At 37.9% G+C, this 26,440-nt stretch overlaps 1 protein-coding gene across 1 annotated transcript in view; it reads left to right on the top strand.

The window, feature by feature from the left end:
- The window catches only part of LOC115922714 (disks large 1 tumor suppressor protein-like), a 48,025-nt gene extending 22,958 nt beyond the window's left edge, over nt 1–25,067 (top strand). Inside the window, exons 3-4 of the mRNA XM_030982150.1 lie at nt 12,857–12,895; nt 24,756–25,067. Coding sequence (XP_030838010.1) covers nt 12,857–12,895; nt 24,756–24,934 — 218 coding nt within the window. The 3' untranslated portion in view covers nt 24,935–25,067. The remainder of the gene's footprint in view (nt 1–12,856; nt 12,896–24,755) is intronic.
- Nucleotides 25,068–26,440: the final 1,373 nt, after the last annotated feature.

The following is a 26,440-nucleotide window of genomic DNA, read 5'->3' as shown; positions in this document are numbered from 1 at the left end:
TAAGAATTGGTGTGTACTGCAAGGTTCTGGAATCATCAAAATAATGAGAAATTTGGCCCAGTCTTCGTAAAGTTACGAGCACTGTACACAGAAAGATGTATATGGGACTACACGAACACGTGGCGTAAAAATCCTACCCTGGATTTTACAATGTTACATGACATATTTAGAATATGAAGGCATTTGAAGAGCCATGCTTTTCAGGTAACATGTCTTATCTGATGTTCTTCCACACTTGAATGATAACGCTCACAAATTATTTTTCACCTCTTCCCAGAACTCAACCTTCTCTTTCATACATAGGGTACCTTTCAACAACCTTTTTATGAAGTAATGTCGATAAATGTTATTAACACAGAGCATATTTGAATTACGAGTATCCACTTGAACAAATGCAGGTATGTAGTATGCAAACTGGACTGAAATGAATTGAACACATTTGTTATTTGTTTTTAATTCCGATGCACACAGCTCACTGTGATTACATACCTCAAATGCTGTGATCCAATATATTTGTTTTAGATGAACCTGGTATATATACAGAAGATCTATAGTTACACCTGCTGGGTAGAGTAACCTGTTCGATCAGTCAAATTGCATACAATGTTTTGAAAGGATGTGTAATCCAAGTAATAGAGTTATTGGTCCATCAGCAGTAGGTGTAATGTTAGAGGGTCCTCTCCCTGATATTGAAACAGTTCTGTCATCCTGTTAGTTTTATGGGGTAAGGAGGTGTCGATAGAGAATGTAAATGGAGAGAGGGGGAGAAAGAGGAAGGGGGAGGAAGGGGGAAAAGAAGGAGGGGAGAGAGAAAGGATCATGGGGAGGGGAGGGGAGGGGAGGGGAGGAGAGAGAAGAGAGAGAGAGAGGTGGAGGAAGAGGGTAGAGAGGGGGAGGGAGAGAGGGTAGAGAGAAGGGGAAGGGGGAGGGGAGACAGAGGGATGGACGGAGGCAGAGAGTGAGAGGGTGAGAGAGAGAGAGAGAGGGTGGAAGGAAGGAGAGATAGAGAGGCGGAGAAGCCCTATTTCTTTGACAAATCCCAATATTTTTCCCCTCTCCCCCCCCCCCAAAAAAGGGTTTTCATGGTGTCATCTTGCATACAAAATTCAACAACTCCCCCCCCCCCCCCCCCACTAACCACCCCCCCCCCTCCCCACCCCCCTCCCCACCCCCAATTTAGCATACAGTCTGCATGGGCCACCAGAGCCCCTTTCCCACCTTTGTACTACAAATACAAGTACTACATTGTAGCTGTGCCCACATCAACAAAATCTAGGCATACATATGAACATTTACATGTATACAAGTCTGCATTACAAAGTGATTTCCCTTGCTATTGCGTATGAAATGACATGACAAATGGATAGTGGCTGTCTTTGGCACTCTATAGGTGTCAATATTTCCTCCTTGTCTTATTACCCTCAGATGGTCATAAATCAGTCCACTCTCAGTTGCTGGATTTCTCTTATTTCTACAACGCAAGTTTACTTTGCTTCATGTAAGAACTGTCCATATCGAATCTAAGCACAAAGTTGACTGCAATTTTAATGTGAAAGAATCTGTCTTAAAGCATTTGGAAAAGATTGATCATGTAGGACATAATTTTTGTATTTCCGAGGTTGTGGAATCATCATAAGAAATTGGCCCAGTTTTGCTAAAAATTCACCTGCATCATACACAGAACTATGTATGCGGGACTACCAAAACATGTGGCATGAAATTGTGGTACACAACAAACACAAGTAGCTATTGCATGTCATATAGCCATCATTTTAAGGGGATATGTTTTTACCTTTATTCCTCCACATTCACATAAAAAGAATGAAAAATCTCACAAATCATTTTATACCTTTTTCAGAACTCAACCTTTCCTTTCTCTCAAAAGCAACTTTGTGCAGAATCATGTAAAATTGATAACGAATATCTAAAAACAAACAAGAGTGATTAGTTTGCCAAAAATAGAATCAAGTAGAAGATGAACAGTTGATGCAGATTAATATGAAATTGAAATAAATTCAAGAATATTTTTAGTTATGGATGGGCCATCCAGGGCTGCCCAAAAGAGCATGTCCCAAAGGAATGAAATATATTCTTTTTTAGTGGACGTGAGTTTGTGCAAATTGTTGTATAATTGAAAATGAAGTTTAGCCAATTTCTGCCCAAAGTGTGTGATTTATATTTCCAGACCCAAGGATACCTATAACCTTCCCATTCCCATGGTAACAGAAAGAGAAATAATTTATCTGAGAGATATACTGTTTTTTAAATATCTGCTTTTCAATATTTTTTCTGCAGGTAGTGACGAATAAATGTATGAATAAATGTATCACATGTACAGATGTACATTCGCTTTACATTGTACATGTAGGAATGAGGAGCATATGTTCAAGCATGTACATGTAGGAATGAGGAGCATATATGTTCAAGCTTGTTGTACATGGTTTTTGTTCCAAAATTTATCAGTTTTAATAACAATTTAAGCATACACCACCTTGGCTAAACTGAAAGTTTTCATCTTGGGTAATTTTTTATTAAAGACATTTAAATAAAAGGCAACTAGCAAGCGCATATTCACTGAGCTCTGTTTTATGAGATAAAAATGTATTATGTCATTGTAAAAAAGTTTCGCTGCAACATATCTAAACAAGGCCTAAGAGATGAACTCAAAATAAGCCCCCCTCCCCTCTCCTCCTCCACCCCCACCCCCCTCTCCCCCTCCACACCCCTCCTCCATCTTGGTATAAGTGCCCAAACAGCTAGCTCACTTGTACTGCAGTAGACAGGAAGTTGCTGCAAGGATGCGAGGAGGAAGTAGATATGTCAGTAATCTCGGCAGGATGTTAAAGCAAGGCACGATCCCCGTCTGCAAGAAGCGTTGTCATTCTCTCCAACTTACAATTCTGATGGCCACATTTACAACACAATACATGCATATTGTTCGTTCATTGGGCAACTTACCATCCTCAAGTCAAGATGTACTGCCAAAGAAAAACTTCTTGGTGCATGAAACTGTGTGGCAGTTTCATGCTGCAAATTGTTAGAATCATGACTGACAGAACACCAAATTTGTGCAGTTTGTTGCTGTTGTGTACGGTTCGCAAAAGTGTCTGGATTTTATACAGTACTTGGTCGAGCTAGGGCCCTGTCTCATTAAGACTTGCGTTTGATCTCAATCAATCGCAAGTTTGCAGTCTCCTTATATCTCTTAGAGTGCGTTCAATTGACACTTTTTATAACACGGTTGCGTTCAAGCGATTTTTCGTTGGTCGTAAAAATAAACGTGTTTAAATACACAAACATGAAACGCTGAAAAAGGTGAGTTCGTATCGTGATTCTGCAGAATCACGGTCGCTGAAATTCCCTTGAACGAACAGAGATCTCACTCATGATTCTATGACGTAATTATCGTGGCCTGCTTCCGGTTTGACCGACAGACGACTATAAACACAGACAGAAAACATGCAGCGAAGTTGACCTATACTTCCTGGGTTAAACTGCACAGTGTGATGAGCAGTGGCTGGGCTTGCAATGAGCAAGAATCAGTAACCATGTTTTTTAACAGCGTTTTGATTTGTGATTCATGTTTGTGATTCTAGTTTTAAAAAATCGCTTGAACACACCCTTACTGTACGTAGTTGCGATTGATAACAATTGCAAATAAGTTGAGATTAATCACAACAGTTTACAAGACTGGGGTAAGGGCCCAGGCACTGTTGAGGGGGGGGGGAGCTCGATATTCTATCAAGTGCCTGTAACCCAGGATGAAGGAATTGCCTGTAGAGCTGAAGGTTTGTTGGTTTTCAAGCACTGTATGAGAGCATTTCCGATGGAGATCCCCTGTGGCGACTGAGTCACGTCTACCCCTCAAGTACTACTACGATATGATGAGCTACGGAGCTGTCATCACGAAGACGCAAAGTTTCTGTCTATTATGTATCGTGAAGCCGCAAGTTTCTGTCTATTATGTATCGTGAAGCTGCGGTGACATCACGACCACAAACCAAAATTTGCTTCCTGAAAACTGTTCCAAGTTTTCCCTTTTCTACCCCTCTATTTTGCCATTAGATTTACCAAATATTATGATGTAGGCCTACACTGTAGGTCTATGGATGTTCATGTACTGTATGTATGGTATAGTTCACCTGTAGATTTAAATTAAATCTGCAGATTTGGCTCGGCATGGGGTACGGACGTGCGCCCCATGTGCACCCCATGCGCGCCTATTATGTGCCCTTCACCCCTTTGTTTTGGAGGTATGGGGTCAAGTTTACCGAGGAGGGTGTCCTATTTCTAGCTCTAGATGATTGGAGGTTAATCAGTTGACACCTAGAGGTCAGAGTTCATGACCGCTCCAGAGGGTAATGACTTGAGCCCAAGCCAGGCCTGGACGTTGCCCATAGCAACTCGAGCTCTGACTCTGAGTAATACAGTGTTGTCGTCCCTGGCTTTGCCTGTATTATGGAAATTTAAAGTGCATTATGAATGTCCTATCGTGATAAATGCAACAGATTTATGGGCCATGTTACAGAAATAAATACAACATTCCAACACATACACTCTACATTGTATTATGTCTGATCTTTGACTTGGGGTGCGTTTAAAGGCCCGGTCACACAGGGAGGACGCATGGGGAACGCACGGCCAGCGCATTGGAAATTTGCAATTTGGGCCAGTGCGTTGTCGTTCGCTAGGCGTGCGTCATCATTCGTTACTCGTTCGTCGAGCGCGCTGGACCAACGCTGGACCAGCGCTATGCATGCGTCGTCATTCGCTGTGTGCGTCGGGATTTTTTGAGCATGCTCAAAAACGTGCGCCGAGCTCGACGCATGAATATACACGCCAAAGGCATGCCAGACATGCGCCGGAGCGCGCTAGACCAGCGCCAGACATGCGTGGAGCGCGCTAGACCAGCGCCAGACAAACGCGGAGCACACGCCCTGTATACGCACAGCGCGCTAGCTACACGCCGTGCATTTTGTGTCAGCTCGCTAGCTTTTCCAAAATTATGACAAAAGTTAGGCACACGTTCTTTTCCGATTTCCAATGCGCTGGCCGTGCGTCGTAGAACGCGGTGCATGCGTGGACCATTCGTCCAGCGCGCTAGCAACACGCTGTGCATTCGTGGAAGTTGTTTTCATGTGCGCTCTGTGTGCGCCCTGTGTGCGCCCTGTGTGCGCCCTGTATACGCCCTGTATGCGTCCAGCGCGCTATGCATTTGGTGTCAGCTAGCTGTATAGCTTCGACAAAAGTTGGGCGCACGACAACGCACTGGCCAAAATTGCAAATTTTCCATGCGCCGGCCGTGCGTCCCCCATGCGTCCCCTCTGTGTGACCGGGCCTTAAGCTCAATTTTGAAGGCAGAATGAGCGATTGGAAACGCACATCGTAAACGCTCATCATAATCGTAGTTCCACGGTGTACTGTTTATGCTCACTTCTCTGGCTCCTCCAGATCCAGGCATGATTCTGGCTCAGAGCCAGAATCATGCCTGGAGGAGCCAGAGAAGTGCAGTGCTGAGTCTGCAGCTTGATTCGCACACCTGCACTGCGCATGCTACGTTGACCCCATTTAGACGCGTTTACAAATGATTGTGCGTTTATGCTTCCCCAGAATCGCTGATTTTGCAAAATCACCGATCGTAAACGCACCTTTTTGTGAGTTTACGATCAGCGATTATGATCGCCGTTTTTCAGTGATTCTACAAAAATGAGAAAGGACACAACTGTGTTTTGAACTAAACGCGTAACATATGCCTCATTCTGGCCAGAAAAAGCTGAGCATAAACGTACCCCAAGTAAAGCAGGTTTCACATTGCAGACAGATATCTGTACTTAGACTGTAAAAGACTAATTATTGATTTGTTGATGGGACTAGATGGTTAGCTCTAGTGTTAGTGTTAATACCATTCATTGGGTATGGTAGAAAAGGGTGTTATTGATCAGATTGAATCCCTATTGTAGAGTCCAAAAGAGAATTCGGTAATTAGATTGTAAACTAGACGAGCTACTCCAGTCTGTTATAGATTGGCTGAGCTGAGGATGGTATACAGGCCAGCATGGGACCTTAAAAGAGATTTTTTTTTTTAAATATAATAAATACATTGACATACATGTAACATTTAAAGAGTATAAATCACCCACAAATATTTCATTTTGTATCTTAGCAATTCCATGTGGTAATACCTTATTCAAAATTTGACTTTCAAGTAATACTTCTGAAAAGAGATATTACAAGTTCAAATACACTCTCAATTATTAGTAACATACCATTCATGTACATGTAAAAGGGACTTATGTGTAGACTACTCACAAGTAGAGCCAGTCCGGTTTTTGGTTTGGTTTTATTTTCTGTATAAAAAAAACATATATAACGATGGATTGCTCTATTTAGAGCCATGAATAAGTAACTTTGGAAGTGTTAATAACACATTTTCAGGCCTGCGTGGTTTGCATATTTAGGTTACGAAAATTGATTTAAACTATGCAGAGTTAACTGTAGTCCCTTTCCGATATGTACCTTGCAGTACACACCAATACTTATATGCTAGATGACCAACCTTTTCTGATCGATTCCACGTTTCTTTCACAATGCAATCGCATGACCATAACTGGTCTTTATATTTTACATGTATGCTTTTTATGCTTAAAAGAGGAATCTTTCAATCAACAGTTTGCATTTTATGTTTTGTCATCCCTTCATCATCCATAACAACTCTGGAGCATTATTTCCTGTTATGCAACCATTCTCCGAACCTCTCTTGCATGTCTACGCCATCTTGTTATTGTTTTCATTAAAGATGACTGCTATCAGTCAGTCCCTCAATAAAACTTTGCTTCATTCCCCCAAAGGTTAACTGTCCCAAAGGTATGTCTTCATCAGCTCCAGATTGCCAATAGCCCGCTATTTTTTATTTGGGAAATAAGCCCGAAGTTACAAATCGCGTCTTCATCAGCTCGAGACTCGACCTTGAAACTCAAAACTCGACCTCGGGAAATTAGCTCGAGATATTTCGGGCTGGTGAAGACGCACTGGGCAAATAGCGGGATATTTTGCAAACTAGCTCAAGATATCTTGGGATGATTAGCTGGATAATTTGCAATGGGGATAGTTACAAATAGCAGGTTATTTGGCAATCTTGAGCTGATGAAGACATGAAGGCCTTAAGACATCAAAAACAAAACAAGAAGTTGGAGAGGAATGAGTCGACGCCCCCTTTTATTAGATCAGCAACGGATATTACAATATTGAAAGGGGGGTATTTTGGCTCTCTATCTCCACATCCGAAGCAAGCCTAATACACAACGCAGTGAGTCATGATCAGTCGGCTACGGTTGAAATGTTTTTCCGCCGAAAATAACCTGCCAGCCTGGTTCGGAAGTGTAATGATGCGAGGTTCTGGCACCATTAGATAAGGGGATGATGACAAAATTATGCATTTGGTATTCAATTAAGGAGCTTGTAGTTTTGGCATAGCAGAATTTTTTGTTTACAAATAGAAATGGTTAAGCCCGGTTTGTATTTTGTTTACATGATTTAGAAAAGGTTAATTTCAATTCATGAACTAATTCTTTTCAGTGGGTCTTTGCATAATGGAGGAATAAGATACAAAGTAATTTCAAAGCATTATCAATTCCTTTCAAGGTTGTGTGTTCACCCACACACAGTGTACATGCGCATTAACCTCTACAGCTGTACTGCTGCGCATTGCGTACTTAAAAATCATTGGATCGTGGTTATGAAAACTATTGCATGTTTTTGATGAAAATTTTTTTGATTATAATCTCAGTAAATGAATCACACATGACCCCATTTGACCAATCATTTGATTTGGATCTACATGTTGGAGTGAGTTGTATATTATCAGTAATTATTGTTTACGACAAAGAATTGCTCCATAATCAATTTCATTTGAAGATGTAACAGAGGTAACGCCTTAATGTCTGTAATAATACATGTAGTAGCTGCTAATTGCATTATAGGCTCTCGCTTTGGTGTTTGTTCGCCAATTACTTTGCATTAGAGGATTTGAATGACATCCTGGTATGAGACCTCGCCTGAAGGTGGAAGCGAGATGCAGAGGCGGGGAAGGATTTTTTTTAAAGGGCTGGAGAGGATGGGGGAGGGGGAGGAGTGATCGATCTAGTGGCTCTAAAAAAAGTTAACAAGCGAAATGAAAAAAAAGGTTATCAGACCGAAGGGGGTGGGTCCTGTACACAAAAAGCAATGATGAAAAAGGGGAGGGGTCCAATTCCACAAAAAATTTAACAAGGAGAAAAAAGAACTACGTGGGGTCAAAACAGAAAAAAGAGGGAGGAGGGTCCTATACACACAAAAAAATATGAAAAGTAAAAAAATTAAAATCTTGTGATGTAAAAGAGAGGGGAGTTACACATCACTATTTGCCTTACATTAGATCAAGAATCATGAATTGCACTTGAATTTTTAACAAATTCTCCTGCTAATGCCCATCATCGTGACACTAATGTCCTTTGGCAAGACATTGATCTACATTTGCCACTCTCCACCCAGGTGTTAAGTGGGTACCCGGTAGGATGCGAAAGTTAATGTGGTTAGGTGAGCAAGTGTGCTCTTGTAAAAATGACGCCTGGCTGGAATATATACTCCCCAGGTAGTGGAGAATATGCATACATTGTGTGCGGACAAGCCTGAATCAGATGACCGGTGTAATAATATATATCTGTAAAGCGCTTTGAGAGCTACGTGTAGCTAGGGCCTTCGGTCCTGAAAAGCGCTATATAAGAATGAACTGTTATTATTATTATAGCAATGTTCATGCTGTGTCTCGTCTGTTGAAAGCTGTAGAAGAATTTTAAATATATGCGTCATTGGATCCCTTCTGGCTCTCAGTCAGCAGACATTGTGGCTTTTTGCTCTATGAATTCTTAGCCTTGTCTTAATTTGTTTTGATGCTCACTCTTGTCTTCTGCCTGTAGTCTCCAACTTTCCATACATGTACCTCTAAGGCTGCGTTCATGCTTAAATTTTGAAGGCAGAATGAGCGATCTGAAACGCTCATCGTAAACGCTCATCGTGATCGCAGTTCCACGATGTAGTGTTCATGCTTACTTCTCTGGCTCCCCCAGGCAATTCTCAGTGTGTGGCCTTAATTGGTCTTCCAGCTGGATTCGCAAACCTTCACTGTGCATGCTACGTAGACCCACTAGAGGTCAGTGCGTTGACCCCATTTAAACGCGTTTACAAATTGTAAACGCATCTTTTTGTGAGTTTACGATCGGCGATCGTGATCGCCGTTTTTTCGGTGATTCTACAAAAGTGAGCTAAGACGCAACCGTGTTTTAAACTAAACGCGTAACAGATGCCTGATTCTGGCCGTCAAAATCAAGCATGAACGCGCCCTAAGTCAAATTTCATCGAGGGCAGTCATAAACTCTGTGACTATTTTTTTGTAATCGATCCCCACCTCCCCCTTCCCCTCCCTCCCCCTCAAAAAAAAGAAGTTGATTACCATTTCCATTTTTATTTTTTAGATACAAATTTAATATTGCAATAATGCTGGGTTTTTTTGTTTTTGTTTTCTTGTGGGGAATCTCTCACCCCTTGTACAATGCCCTCAAAACAACCGCTGTATGCAGACAGTCACGGAAAGTGCCTGGAGATTACAGACTAATGTGCCTACAAGGAGAAGGAAAAGCTATTAGCCCAATTACCATGTGTATCTCATCCTATTCCAGTCATCCTCTTAGACTAATCAGCAATCACTGTCTCTTTGTTCATACTAATTAGACATGAATGTTTAAATGGCCTTGGCGAGTAATTGGAATGGGATTAAAGGTGTCTGCACTCTGATCAAAGATGCAGTTATAGCTGCTTTTACACCGCAACCAAAAATCATAGATTTTTCTCACATTCCGGTGTTTCACCGGTAGTTGCATAGCATAATATACCATAGCAACAACAGGCAAACACGGCGCAAATCGAAATTGAAAAATCCACCTCTTGAGCGTGGTTTTTTAAACTCCTACCAAAGTTTCATGATTTTTGCAGTGTAACTGCGAATTTCGATAAGATGCTGATTTTCGGTCACATGACTCGCTTTAGTGCTAATGCATGCAGGGCACAGATGAGTCGCGCATATGCACTACTCACCAAAAATTCAGTACGAGCATACTTTGATGTTTTTTTTATGTTGTTTTTTTACTAGTGTGGTATTAAAAAATATGGATGATTTTTCAAAATGGTGTTTGGGATGTGTGTAAATGAGCCTTTTAGGAGCTGTTTGTGTCCTGCATACACCAATTTTTAAGTGTAGCACACTAGCACCGTTCATACATGTAGGTTGTATCCGTCTTGCTCTCTGATACTCCTTTTAATTAATTATTACATTATGTTCAAACTAAGACTTTCTTTTGTATACATTAAGAATATGAAAGGTATGAATGTGCTATTAACTGCTATGACTTTTTATCCTTATGCATTATCATGTTGTAGTTTTGGAGCTAGAAGGGCATTAACTTATAACATAGAGTTAATGCCTTTCTGGTTCTGACTAGACGATGTCAGGGTTGGAATACACCCCTTTGTTTAGTATTTAAGTATACACACATGTAGTAGGCTCTTCAATGATTGTTTTTCTAAGGATCATTAATGTATGCAAAAGCTTCATGTTAATTAATTTTGATAACTTTAAAGGTAATACAAAGTTTTGGTATGGGGTCATGAATTTGGTTCAAATGAACATATTGGAAGCATATGCGATCTTACAATATTCAGTGTTCATTGTCGCGGTTAAAAATGTGAAATTATAAATAATAAACTCTTTATGTTGTATAGCTCCCTCTCAAGATCAAGATATTAATTAAGCTATGAAACATTGTTTCTTGATTAAAATCTGCCGATTAGCTATTCCCATTTGGAAATTATATATCACAACTACATATTCTGAGATTTTCATGGTTGCAGCTGCCATTGTACGACCGTAGGTGCTATTTGAAATTCATCAAAATTAACCAGGAGCACCGGTAAATTTTTATATTCCATTTTTCTCGAAAGCAGAAGTGTTTAAGGGGCTAAATTTTCTAGTGCTTATAATACATCTGCAGGGGAATCCAAATATATCAAAACTGTAAAGAATCACTATCCACCTAATTTTCAAAATTTCCCCAAACTTTGTATTACCTTTAAGTTATTGAATTAATAAAGTAAAGAACTTAAATTTGTTCCATCTCATGGTTGTTGTTTTTTGTTGGGGGGTACATGTAGTTTGTAAGCTGTCTTCAAAACTCAAGTCAAACTGAATTAAACTTAGGCTCTTGCGGGTTTTTCAGTTTATTCAGGGCAAGAAGGGCAATAATTCTTTGTTAGATTAAAGATATACTCCAGTTCTGGTAATGAGATTGCATTGTGACAGAAGAGGTGTGGAATGGATCAGAAACAGTTGATCATGTAGCATGCAAGTATTGGTGTGCACTGCAAGGTTCTGGAGTCATCAAAATCATAATAAATTTGGCCGAGTCTTGGTAAAGTAACAAGCACTGTACACAGAAAGCTATATATGGGACAACACACATGGTGTCGGGGCTAGTACTACCTTGATTTCCTTGTCTTTCTATGCTCATTACTCAGCCAGTATACATTTTCTTCCAAAATTGTTTGGCACATGTCATTTATTTGTAATCTTGAACATTCAGTGTAAGTTTCGTTTGATTCTGTGAGAATTAATTTTTTTTATTTTTTTTTTACCGGAACTGGAGTTTATCTTTAATGAGTTAACATCCTTCTGGCTCTAAGCAGTAATACCATGTTTCTTTTTGTTTGCAGATGAAAGATTAACCTTATCCTCGGTCAATCTGGAGTACTGGTCATTAAATATATATTATAAAATATAGATTACTATCACAAAAAAATCCTACATTATAATAAGATCAACTGCTCCTAGTTGAAATGTTTTTCCTTGATAATTGTGTTCTGTATGAATAAATGAATATAAAGCTTTATATACAGAAGGCCTACAATGTAAGTACACGCCATACAGTCGTAACGATTCTGATTCTACTAACTCATGTTTTTATTCCGTTTCTCTCATTACGATTCTTTCCTTCCCATCCCGCTTACCTGTGTACTTCTTTTCTCCATTTCTGATCCCCAACCTGCCCCCCCCCCCCTCCTCCCCGTATTAATTCATATTTTTACTCCTACACCTGTCTATAATGCATCTTTTTCCCCTCTAAATTGAATCCATGTAATAACAATTATAACCTATACCACATGTCTCTCCTTATCATATTACATTACACCATCATCTCTTATTCATTTTATCTTCAAACGATATCTTCTTTTTTTATCTATTCTTCATCATGAACACTGGCAATTTCATCTATCCATTCCACTTATCCTGAAATCATTAAATACATGTGCTTATATTCTTCCATTCATTGATTACTCATCCAATTCACCTTTCATTAATTTGTCATCCATCAAAACAATTCATACCTTCCTTTTCCATTCATCATTGTCTTTTGGCAAACAATCATTGATTCCTCCCATACATAATCTCATATCCTCCTTATCTTTCCCTCATTCTCCCTCCTCTTTCTCTCATTCTACCTTCTCTCTCCCTCCTCTTTCTCTCATTCTACCTTCTCTCTCCCTCCTCTTTCCCTTATTCTACCTTCTCTCCCTCATTCTACCTTCTCTCTCTCTCTCATTCTACCTTCTCTCTCCCTCCTCTCTCCCTCATTCTACCTTCTCTCTCCCTCATTCTACCTTCTCTCTCCCTCATTCTACCTTCTCTCTCCCTCATCCTACCTTCCCTCTATCTCATCGATCCCTTCCATTCACCCATCCTCCACCAACCTTCCTATCTCTCCATCAACAGACATCCAAGTCGCTTGCGTTCTTCTTCCAGTTGATAACAGTAAGAGGGAGCGCGTCTCCACATTCTTCTTTTCTCGATGTTGTCAATTTGTTCACCCCCTCGTGTATAAATTGGCCGGCAACCTGCAATGATCTTTTTTATTATTATTTCAGTTATCTTGTGAGCACATTGTGACTTGTCAGAATGTTTTTTCTCCTCTTGTATATCTCTTTAACTCCCTGTTCAGACTCGTAACTTTCATTGTATAGCTCTACGTAAAAACAGCTATACGATAAGTTACTGGTGTTACGTTGTCTAGCCTGAGAATCGCATAATAAAAACATTGTATAATGAAACGTTGTATAGGATCATTCTGAATAAATACTTTCTCAAGAATCAGAGTCCATTTCCAATGTATCGTACAAAAAAAACATATAACTTTGCGGGGCTTATCGAAAATGTGCACTGAAGATTGGCCAACTGTCAATATTATTCATCTGTTTGGAACCAGAAGGGTGTTAACTCATGTACTTTAATGTGGTGTTAACGTTCTTTTGGCTCTAAACAGACGATATGTGAACTGACCTCTTCATAACTAATTCTTTATACAACGTTTCTTATACAACGTTTCATATACGTTTCCCCCAGTTTGAACAGGCTGTTATTTTCGTTCTAGCTTTGCTTGAATCATTGCAGCATGATGGTTTGTTGTTCACGTTGTTGGATGTTGTCATGGCAACCCATTGAATTAGTATTGTAGATGTTCATTCTGGTTTGAATCTCCGCACTTCCCAGTCATTCATGTTTGAGCTGCATGATCGAAATGTGTATCGTTCGTCCGCTGAAAGCCAAAAGGTGCGCTGCATGATTCATGTATTCCTCTAGGGTAAAGGAGAAAGTTAATCCTGGCATCATGTTGGTTCTAATGAAAATCACATGAATGAAAAAGAGAGAAAGAGATCAGTAACAGTTTGAGGAAATCCAGTGAGAAAGTTAAGAAGAAATAGAAAAGAAGAAGAAGAAGAAGCAAACTTTTGGCCAATTCAACACAGATTGATATCTTTGATCTAGCGAGCACTTCTCCTATTTGTTTGATTTTTTAAATGTCATAACATTTCCATTTTTATTACAACAAAAATACTGCCTCTATCATAAATCAACAATCTAACCACTTTTGAAACTAAAACTGAAACGCTAGAGGTCAAATTATTCAAACGAAATTGCTTCATAAGCATGTAAAGAATATGAAATAGTGTTTCCTTCTGTTTAATGTAGCTTTAATGTCCAGTACATGACTGTATCCTACAGTATTGTCTTGGTGTTTGATATGCATATATGTGTACCTGTACTTGTATCTTGGATGAAAAATAATATTTTGAAAGAAATGATTAGTGATCTTGTGTTTGAGCATGGTTCTGTGTTGTATTCAAGCACCCTATGATTTTTGTTGCGATTCTTGTGATTCATATTTCATCTACATCTACAGCCAACCTCACATTATACGATTCGACCACGATCCGTTTTCGAAATGATAGGCCATTTTCGTAATGGACCAAATTTATGCATATACCTTTGTGAAGCAAATTATTTCACTCACCTGTTACAATAAATGTATCTCAATCATCAAAATTAAAATTGCATACATTAGTTGTTGCTAGGTAGGACAAAAATTAAAAATATGGGGGTAGGTTTGGGCTTCTGATTTTGTTTTATTTTTGTAATAAGGGTTAGGGTTTGATATAATTCAGGATTCAAGTTAGGATTTGGAAAATGATAAGTGTAGAAAATTGACCACAAATGAATGAAATGTCAAATATTTTCCACATCAAGAACAGAATCACATAGTAGAGAGATGTCATAATATTTTTGAGCAATGCAACAACTTTTGCTGACATGCTTGCAAAGTTTGAAATACCAGAGGTTTCAAATAGAAGTCTGATCAGTTGTGTCAATTTAACTTTTTTTTAAGCCTCCAAGAAGGCCATTACGGCTGCATTATTTCTTGACAGCCAGAAGGGCTTAAACTCTGTTAAAAAGCCATAATTGTAATGAAACCAAATATAATACATATGGTACGTCCTTTTGAAGTGCCTCAATACAAGTTATTTCATTCACCTGTTAAGAATAATTGTATTTCAATAGTCAGAATGCAAGCTGCATACATGATGTGTTGTTAGGTAGGGAAAGCCATAATGTTTGTCCTACCTAGCAACAAATACTGTATGAAATTAACTTTATGACTACTGAAATACAATAATTTGTAACAGGTGAATATTTGTAATGTTCAGCGGAATGAAATAATTGTATTGACGCACTTCACAATGACAAATTCATTAACATTTGGTTACATTACTGTACCAGCCTATTGATAGGAGTTACTGCCTTTCAAAGCTCACAGCAGATCTCATTTCAATGGCAGTATTATGTCCCTATGTCCTTTCGGCTATGAGGAGACATAATTTGTAGTAATGCACAAGTGAACAATTGTATATCACTGGTTAAAGCCAGATGTTTCACATCAAATTTGCTCACTCACTTCACGATTGAAATTCTTTTTATTGCTTTTCATAAAACTCACATACTTCTAGGCATATCATAGTTCATGGCTGGTAGATTTACATTCCTCATGTACATTCTTACATTCTTGACAATGTAGACATATTTAGCATTGCACGTATGTCAAACATCGTAGTAAAACTGCCTTTTGATGAGCACAGTAAACCCCTTCAGGAATGACTGTTTTGGCTGTAAAGACTTCATCGTGATATATTTCTATTCCAATGTTGACATGTACTAATTGAAGGATTTGATTTTAAGCCCCATTCCAGACCCAGTATATAGTGAAAATCAATTGGAAGTGTTAGGGGATTCTACTCCCTAAAGTCTTTGAAGAAAAAAAAGTCACCTTTAACATTTTGTCAACCCCCCCCCCCCCCCCCCCCCCCCCTCCAAAAAAAAAAAAAAAAAAAAAATCTTGTCCCTTGGATCTAAATTTCTAAATTTGAAAGGGGTTTCAAAGCTATGATGGAGGGGAATGGGGGACACTTTTTTTGTGTATCATGCCAGTTTGAGTTTTGAAATGAAGGCAAGGACTGTTTAGGCCCCTGGATTTGGCACTGACCTGGACATTGCAGAACACAGTTAGAATGTAGGCATAAAAGCTTATGGATGCATGGAGTTCGAAATGTGTTTAGCTCATGTGCAACTAAATTACAAATATATATATATATATATATATATATATATATATGTATGAATATTATTGAGTTCAAATAAAAACTTGTACCTGTTCAATCAACCTTTTGCAAAATCATACAAAATTGTGATTATAAATTTAAGCAGGATATCCTTCTTGGCACCCCTTACAAATGTAAATGTCTTCTAAAGCTGAAACTGATTTTGTAGAGGTCCAGTTGGGAATTCTTCTCATTATTTACATGTAGATTGAGAGGGCGTGCAAGCCGTGGGTGTATTTACTGTCAAAGGAAGAGATCTAATCACGTCGCTAATTAGTACCAGCTACATTCCCTGAACATTCGTTGAATGTCGCCATTGTGGGAATGTGAATGGAGAGAGTACATGCAGAGGTCAGGTAGAGGTCTAGAAAAACTCGCAATCTATTTGACAATAGGGGCATTAATTGCGGCGGCAGGGGAAATACATCAAAATAAAATGTTGTCTATTATGGAAATTAACAAAGGTAGAATGGTTAAGGATTATTTACATGTGGTGCGGTAAACCACGTCATAAAAACTATGGCAGCAATATAGAAAAAACATTTACCTGTCTATAAATAGCATGAAGAGGTGAAAAAAGTAGCTGCACGTAGCCATTAAAGACCCCTAAATGTAAACTTCTCTGTATGTTAAGGTATAATAATAATAAGTGCATAATTACACTTTTGTAACTTTGCTGCAATGATTTTTTTTTCCTTTGGGGGGGGGGGGGGGAGGGCCAGGGGGCATTTTAGCATATCATATAATGAACAAGTCTTAAAACCTATCTGCAATAGTTTGGCCAGGAGGGATTAGACCTCCCTGCGTGGTCACTGGCAGGTGGTTATCTCATCAAATCAGCTCTCAATTAACATAAGAAAAAGGGGACCATGGGGGATCAACTGGACCGCTAAGGCATTGTTGGCTGTTTAGAGGGCACAAGAAGCTACAAGTAGTGCAGTCCCGCTTTAATAAAATGTATGAATAAATCTTGACAATACTAAATCACATGGGCCATGGGACGTACTGCACTTCTTCAAACGAGGAGAACGTTGTGGCACATATCAAACTAATCTACCGAGATTATGAATTATAGGAAACATTATTCCCCAAATGTTCATAAAAGTGACGTCTGCTGAGGGTCGTTAAGGGGGTAGGTAGATTGTTAATGATAATGGTTTTGCTACATGTTTTGAATTTTCAGTGTTTGAGAATATGAAATGTACATGTATATACACTGTATGTAGTGTACTTTGCAGCAGAAAGTCATGTAGAGCTTTAATTACCTGCAGGTGAAGGAGGATCTTAACATAGCACCTTATGTACATGTAGCTCAAGTCTGGCATTCCTTTCAGATATTTACTCTATGATCGATAAGTTTGATAATAATAATGATAATAATGTTAACAACAACAACAATAAAAGTAATAACAACAACAATAAAAATAATAATAATAATAATAATGATACATCCTGTTTACTTAATAGGGTAGCCTCATCAGTATTAATACTGTTCACCCTGAGGGCCCTGGAATCACACTATCACCTCAGCTTTAGACGTTCCACCATGATAAGGCGCCTCAGCATTTAAGGAATATACATGTATTTCTTCCTACTGGGTACCCATTTGGCTCACCTGGGTGGAGAGTGCCAAATGTAGATTAATATCTTTGCAGAGGACCTTAGTGCCGCAGCGGGACTCAAACCGTGAACCATGTGATTCACAGTCTAGCGACGTATTATCCACTAGACCATGACACCTCTACAATTAATCATAAATCACTTAAAATTTTCAGTGGCACATCTTCTCTTTTGATGCAAGTACAGAAAGTGTAAATGCACTACCTTCCTTTAAAAGTTTTTTTTTTTATAATTCAACTCAAGGCAATTTCAACAGCAGAATGAATCACCTTTTGAAATGTGCAAAAATAACGATGAGGAATTATTAATCTGGACATGATTTTTATAAGATATACGATAGGGTTTCTAATTGACCTACTGAAGAGCTGATTTCTTGGAAATCTTCACTATCATGCATTTCCTTTTCACAACGAAATACAGTGTATCATCTTCAAATCTGATCCATGTACTAGCTCTCTTGTTATGTTTTCATATCCTCTACCACTGTTTGCACATCTATTACATGCACAATGTTATATCACTTCAAAACTTTTTTTTCCTTTCAATTCTTTCATTTCTTCTTCGTTCTTTTCTTCCCTGGTTTACCTTTTCCCTCCACTTTTCTATCCCATACTCCCTGACAAGTTTCCATCTAGAAAACATAGTATGACATGATTTCATCAGCTGAGAGCCAGAAAGACACTAAATCTGGGAAATCTGTTTGGAGCCAGAAGGGCATTAACTTGTCTTCTTTAACTCAGATTCAACACCCTTCTGGCTTATATAAGATAATATTTGAGTTATTGCCCCTTATGGCTCTTAACAGGTATATTTCATTAATCTGTTTTGGTAATTTTGTCCCCTTGTCAAAGATAAAAACAAGGACAAAAAAAAAAGAAGTTAACAAAAAACGAAGTATCATGCAATGTCTTCTGCTGAGAACCAGGATGCTAACTCCAAGTAAAATTATTTGAGCAACCACTCTTCTGACTTTCAATAGATGTTTTATCAATTCATTTTGATCATTTTATCAATATTAATAGCTACATGTCGATGTAGTATAGTGGCTGACTAAAAACTTTCCTCCTTGTATATACCTACTACAAGGGTGAAAATCTTGAACTGTAGACATTCCAGTTTTGGTTTGGAATTGAGGCAAGAATGATGAATTTGTCATAGTTAATTCACTCGATGCATGCCTAGGGATTGTTTATTGAATGCATTAAACGAGGCAGTGTATGTTTAGCCATGGAATGCATGGATTAATGAAGGTTGGAGAGGGGGAGGGGGAGAATATAATGAAAGAAGAGATCGAAATTGAGAGAGGGTGAAGAGGGGAGAGGGGACATGTTTGTAATAGAGAAAGGAAGAGAGGTATGGCTAAAAAGTGGGAGAGATGATGGAAAGGGAATGAACTAAATTGATTAGAGAAATAGAATGATTATTTTCTTCAGTTTTGTATGACTAAATGATAAACTTTACAAAAGCATTTTCAAATGAAGTTTACCAGGATGAAGGATTAAGTTCTGGAAAGAAGTTGAAGAGAATATAAAGAAATATTTCATGTCTAATTTTAATTTCAAACCACATTATCTATTGTTTGGTATTGATTTTAATTCAACGAAGGTAAAAGATGTTATTATTTTGAATTATGCACTTTTCACTGTCTACAAAACCTTTGTTGGAAAAGAATTTAAAAAGAAAAGAAAAAAAAAAAGAGACTTCTTCATGTTTTGTTTTACGCACTGAATTATTGTCTACAGATAGAAGAAAATATTAGAAAACCATGTATATTCCTACAGAAATGGAGGCAAATGCTGAATATATGAAAATTATTATATTATTATGAGGAAATAAAGAAGACCAGAAATGGTTATTTTACACCAAAAAACAAAAACACAAGGATGAAGGATCATATGCAACAAAACTCACACATATGTATATATAGTTGCTTATCAAGGGGGGGGGGGGTATGGGGGATGGAAAATATGCTGGCATCTTTCCATATGGATGATATCACGAGATAGGAAAAAAAAAGTTTGATAGAAGGACAAAATAGATCCAAATTGGATAAAAAGCAGCGTGAGGAAGAGAGATAAAAAACGCCGAGGAACATGATATAAAGAGAGAAAAGGGAAGAGACTACTTACACTGTATGACCTGTTCATACCAAAAAAAGAAATGTTTACGAAATTCTTATAAAGAAACATCACATAAAGATTCACTGTAAAGCAAAAGCGGACATGTTATCTGATGATTCCTTTGTCTCGTACTTTCTAGCATTGTAATTAATAATCTGAGGAGGAGTTATGTAAAATGAAACAAGTTTCGTGCTCTCCTTTTCATTAATTGAAACTGTTAAAATGTAAAGCCCAAACTAAATATTCTGTTTTCAATTTGTAGAGTAAAATTCTTTCTAGTCTCAGAGGAGGCGAATTCTTCTTTTTTAGTTCTCCATCATATTTTCCACTGATCTTTTGGAGTTGTTCATGAGCTAATTAATGCATCGTCTATTCCCATGTTTATTCTTGATTCCTAGAAACATACTTTCATGTTTACGTAATGCTCACAAGTTTCGTGAATGTTAACGATTCTCAAAATTTTTTCACACTGCATCAAATATATTTGCAACTCGCCATAGTTTCTTCCTGTGAAAGTCGCCGCCATTTAAATTTGTGTAAGGTTATGTCACATAAGTTTCTGAGTTTACAGTAGTACCTTTAAAGAGAAGGTTGAGTTCTGGAAAGAGGTAAAAAATAATTTGTGAGCGTTATCATTCGTATTACGCCAGTGTGGAAGAACATCAGTTAAGACATGTTCCCTAGAAAGCATGGCTCTTGAAATGCCTTCATATTCTAAATATGTCATGTGACATCGTAAAAATCTGGATAGGATTTTTATGCCATGTGTTTGTGTAGTCCCATATACATCTTTCTGTGTACAGTGTTTGTAACTTTATCAAGACTTGGCCAAATTTCTTATCATTTTGATGATTCCAGAACCTTGCAGTACACACCAATACTTTTATGCTAGATGATCAACCTTTTCTGATCGATTCCACAACGTTTTCTTTCACAATGCAATCGCATGACCATAACTGGTCTTTATCTTTAAGGGCTGATGTGAGAATTTAAGCCTGACTAGATAATGAGTCATTGATGATTCAGTTCGATTCAGGGCAAGGAGGATAAGGGTGATGATTTAGGCGCTTCAGATAATCTAACAAATTTGAGGATAATGAGAGAGAGAGAGAGAGAGAGAGAGAGAGAGAGAGAGAGAAAGATAGAGAGATAGGAAGAGATGGAAAGGGAGCAGTATAAAGATGGTGAGGGAGGCACTGCTGAGATACGTGTAGGCAGAGGAAAGGGGAGAGGAAGAAAGAGAGAGGGGAGAGGGGAGAGAAGGAGAAGGGGCAGGGAGAGAGGAAGAGAAAGAATGATGAAGATACAAAATAATTTGAGGTCTTTAGAGAGAGAGAGTGAGAAAGAGAGAGAGAAGGGGAGGGAGGAGGAAGGAGAAGAGAGAAACCAATTCAAATCTATTTTATTCATCCAAACTAAAAATGAATGGAAAGCTGCTGAGAGAGACACTGATGTACGTGTACTAGGCAGAGAGAGAAATAGAGTGAGGGAGAGAAAGAGAATGAGATATTTTGAAGAAGAGAGAAATGGAGGAAGGGGACGAGATAGAGTGAATGAGAGCACAGTCGTAATCAATGATGGTGCTACTATTAGTCATCAAGACGCTTACAGAGTAATGATCGTGCAGAAATTAAATTGGAAAAAAAATCCCAGACATTCAATATCAAAACAAATGCATAAGCTGTTTTTTTTTTATACAAATACATGTACCAGTACAAAGGGTGTGATGGTAGTGATAGCCTCTGTTATCTTATTTCAAGATTATGTATTATTTAATTTAGACACAGAGGATACTAGTCTAGGAAAAGATGTGACTAGTCTAAATTTTACCCTTAAAATTTCAATAAATCAACCTAAGGCAATTTTAAGAGCCTAGTGTGTCATCTATTGAAATGTGCGAACATTACAATAACGTATTCCGTAATAACGTAATTTGAACATGAGTTATAATTTTCTATACTAAAGGATATTGAAATTGCCCTTGAGTTGAATTTTCGAAAACAATAGTTTTGATCATGTTTAAAATGCTTGCTTTCATACGTTGTACATCTTCTGAAAGGTGTATCAGAATGTGTTTGGAGCCAGAAGGGCATTATTACCCTCATACTTTAGCACAGAGTTAACTCCCTTCTGGCTCTGAACAGACGATATGGTATCATGGTTTCGACTCACTGGAACCATCCATATATCACAGTTACATATGATTTTATTTAAATGTAACAAAAGTTTTGTCTAGATTTCCCTATGAACATTGATGGAACTGATTGTGAAGGGACAGAAAATTGAAATCTTTGTGTAATGGATAAGGCCATGACTCCATTAGGCTTAATATTCACCTCTAACTGTTTTGGAATCATTGCTAATTACTTATCGACACTCGTTTATTGTGAACTGAGGAAATAAGTAAATTATCTGTTTTTGCTGTTCTCATCGCGGCAATCTGTTAAAACTTTATACATGTAAATTTGTTATCAAATGATATGTGAGACTCAAGGCTACTTGTACAGGTATCTAATGCGATGTAAGCTTATAACTTTAATTCTTTTTAAATTCACAAAAAGTATTGTGTAAGTATGAAGTACCCAGCCCACATCAAAGTGGTTTATGCTATGGAGTGTCACCCCATATTCTCATACTAACTTCTTCATTTTAGTACCTGTATGAATAAATAAAAAATCATATTATCATGGAATCAATTTCTCATAGTTATTTCACGACAAGATTCATTTCGTTGCTGATTTTCATTACTGGTAATTTGTAATGAATAGACAGTTTGACACATGGCACCTAATAAATCAGTGGATTAAATCTATTATTGATCGTCAACTACGTTCAAGAATTTACAGGCATACACATGTATCTCTCAAAGAGGATGCTCGTATCATCAAGTTTTATACTCTGACCTGGTGTTGAACAACGTATCCATGACCACACAGGTTAGACATGGTCGTGGCCTTGCGAGGAACGCTCGGCTGGGGAAGCTGGGTAATCCGATAGTGGTAATTGACGTTTCTGGCGTGTAATTCGCCCGGGATTATTCACGAGAGACCGGGGTGCGAGAGAGACAATGCGCATCTTGTTATCATGCAATTTGCTTGTTTCTTTTGCAGAGGATCGTGGAGGGGGGGGGGGCAATGTTGGGCAGTGGATAACAGTTTAATAATTGGATTACTTATCACGGCTTTTGCATATATCGTCTTTTAAGAGCCAGAGGGAGATTACTCGGTGTCAAAGAATATGAGTAAATGCCCTTTTGGCTCTACATGAAAGTAGAAGATTTATTGATCTTGAAAAAAAAAATCTCAGAGTTTACTTTCTAAAAACATTTTTTTTTAAATATGAGATCTGGTTATTCAAAATTTTCAAACAAATTTGTTACTGTACTTATATTTATCAAGTATGTATTACTGTTGGACTATTGAGTTAAACTTCAGGTCATCTTTGTACAGGCAGTGTAACAGTACTGATCAGGCTAACCCTTCAATATTTAGAAAATAAATAGATAAATGTACATATTAATGAGAGAGAGAGAGATAGGCAGAGAAAGAGAGAGAGATAGAGAGATAGATAGAGAGAGAAAGAGAGAGAGAGGGGCAGTATAAAGATGGTGAGGGAGACACAGATACATGTAGGCAGAGGAAAGAGGGGATGAAGAAAGAGAGAGGGGAGGGGGAGAGGGAGAGAAGGAGAAGGGGGCAGGGAGAGAGGGAGAGAAAGAATGATGATGATGAAGATTAAAAAAAAATGACTTGAGGTCCATATAGACAGACACAGAGAGAGAGAGAGAGAGATGGGGTGGGGGGAGGAAGGAGAAGAGATAAACCAATTCAATTCGGGTTTATTCATCCAAACTAAACTAAATGGAAAGCTGCTGAGAGAGACACTGATGTTCATGTACTAGGCAGAGAGAGACATAGAGGGAGGGAGAGAGAGAGAGAAGAAATAAATAGATAAATGTACATATTTATGCATTTTCTCTAAATGGATGTGACCATGTTGTCCTAAGGAATGAGAATATGTAGGTTGAACTGTTTGTACCATAAAAAGGGGTTAACCTGCTGACTGCTGAATTCATTTATTCCTATTGGCTTTATACAGGGGCCATTTGGTTCCAGAAGGAAATGGGTTAATATTTCTCATGAGAACGTGTGTACATGGCTACATTGCCAATTGCAAGTAGAAAATTCCCCATACTATGTGTTCTCTTGATGTGTGAAAATCTCTTACTCTCTGACTTTGTTATGAAACTTTCATGTTTTTCTCTAATTTTTCTTCTTCCACTCGATCAAAATCTACAAAGCGATTTGTCCTCTTAAATGACCCACAATGGATAATAATTTCAAAGCATGTTGTCTGTTGAAGTCCAAAGAAAGTTGGTTTTTTTTAAGCACAGACCAAATGGGAGGGGAGCTTGCAAGATACATGTACGTCATAGAGTTGCCAATGCGTGTTTGATTGATCGCAACTTCAACATTCATAACTTTCTTATTTTTAATCAGAATTTGCTGAAAATTTCACTGATCCGTTCCTTTCATTTTTCTGCTTCTATTAAAATCTTAATTAAAACCAACTTAATATCAGGATGGACTTTCCCTTTAACTTTCTATAATTTGGCATACTCTTCTGACTCACAGCAGAAATGACTGGATTTTAAAAAGAATGATTTTGGGAACACATTGATGAATATAAATGAGCATGACAAGTGCTTTTTTTTTAAAGACCCTCACTTCGCATGTTTTTGTCTGTTTCTTTATTTGTATGTGATGATGATCATTTGACTTTTATTTCTAAATAAAGCAGCACCCGTTCTGAGGAAAACACTGATTTGATTCACGCTTCAATTTTCTGTCAGCTTCATACTACAGTGTATATTTCATTTTGTTTGTCTCTTGATTTTAATTGATGATGAATTATAATGTTTTTGATTTTTGTTCTCCCGCACAGATATACAAGAATTCTACGAGGAGACCTTGATGGACAGTTCTAAATCAATATCACAGAAGACCTTAGAAACATTACAGGTCGCAACCAGGTGGGAGGAGCAGCAACAGTTTGGACAGAATTCACCCAAACAACCTTCAGAGGTAGGACTAGTGATTGATTTGTTTATTTATTATTTATGAGTTGATTGATTAATCTGATTGATTTATTGGTTGATTGAATGTTTGAGTAAGTGAGTGAGTGTTTGATTAATTATTTGATTGATTATGTGATTGATTGATTGAGGAGAAGATACATTGATTGACAATTGTTTGATCAATTAACCAATTGATTGATTTGTTGATTGAATGATTGGGTGAGTGATTGATATTTTGTTTGGGAACGATTGGTTGACATGTTAATTAGATTGAGACTCATTGAATAATTGTATTATTAATCAATTTATAGGTCTATTGATTGATCAAAAGTGGATGGTTGATTGATGAATTGATAAGTACTAGAGAAAGAGAGAGAGAAAGAGAGAGAGAGAGAGAGAGAGGGGGGGGGGAGATCGAGAGATATAGAGAGAGGAAGAAGGAGCTAGAGGAAGAAAAGATGGCAGAAAGATCAGATTTTTGTGAGGAAATCATTATAAATTCCAAGCAATTTGTCACCCAAATTTATTATTATAACTTTACAATGTTAGATACTTTCAATATCTAAAGATAAACAGCTTAACAATGCATGTCTTTACTACCAGTTTAAAGAGGTACATAGTTGATCTCCTGTATGATCTAAATGATGTTTTAGGGAAGCGAGTGATTATTATTTCTTGTCCCGGAGCATCCTGTAAGTGTTTTCATACAGCTGTCGGCTTTCTTCCGGGTGCTTTGGTTTTGTTGGTGTAAGAAATGAGGAGTTACAAAAGTGAAAGTTTGTACACATAGGAGAAGGTCATGACACAAAGTACCCTGATCTCTTTTAAAGCAGCTATATATATACAGGAGCCGAGTAAAACATTAGATTGAAAATAAGTGCTGTGTCTGATATTTGATCATCATCTCTAACTGTGACATGCATTTCAAGAAGTTCTTAAAGATGGGTTTATAGGATGAAGTAGGGACTACATCTACATGTTGCTCTTCGTATAAAAAGATTGTTTAAAAGAAATATGATTTAGGATGAGGGAAAGCAACCTGTTTGGAGGCAGAAAGGTGTTAACTCTGTGTCAAAGTGTTAAAGTGTTATGAGTTCATGCCCACGAGGCTCTGAACAGACAGCATGCACTATCAATGCAATGCATATTGTGAAGAGCACCATACTAGTATAAAGAGCGTCTCAGATACCTGTCTTTAAGTTTGGATTTTAGTTTGTGATAGATGATTAAATGAATTGGAAGAATTCAGACACAAGCAATAGAAGTTTAGAACATAGATACACCATACGAAAAAGATTTGTAGGATTTTTGTGCCCTGTAAAAAAATAAACATTTGTTAGTGAATATTGCCCATCTAGGTGTAGTCTGACATGTAAAGTTTGTAGCGTAGCCTCAGAGGGATAATTTTCCCCGAGTTGACATGGTCAAGTCTATTGAAACCCTTCCTTGTTCAATTCATTCTATTTTCTAACCTTTTTAAATATTTGAAACAAATCCATGCTGGGCCACAGTACACCAAATTCATTTTGTGGGTTCACTGTGAAAGTATGAC

Source organism: Strongylocentrotus purpuratus, unplaced genomic scaffold (assembly GCF_000002235.5).
Source record: "Strongylocentrotus purpuratus isolate Spur 01 unplaced genomic scaffold, Spur_5.0 spur5_scaffold_12, whole genome shotgun sequence".
Taxonomy (NCBI): Eukaryota; Metazoa; Echinodermata; class Echinoidea; order Camarodonta; family Strongylocentrotidae; genus Strongylocentrotus; species Strongylocentrotus purpuratus.
The sequence above is the reverse complement of the archived record's forward strand: the minus strand, read 5'-3'. Positions and strand labels throughout refer to the sequence as shown.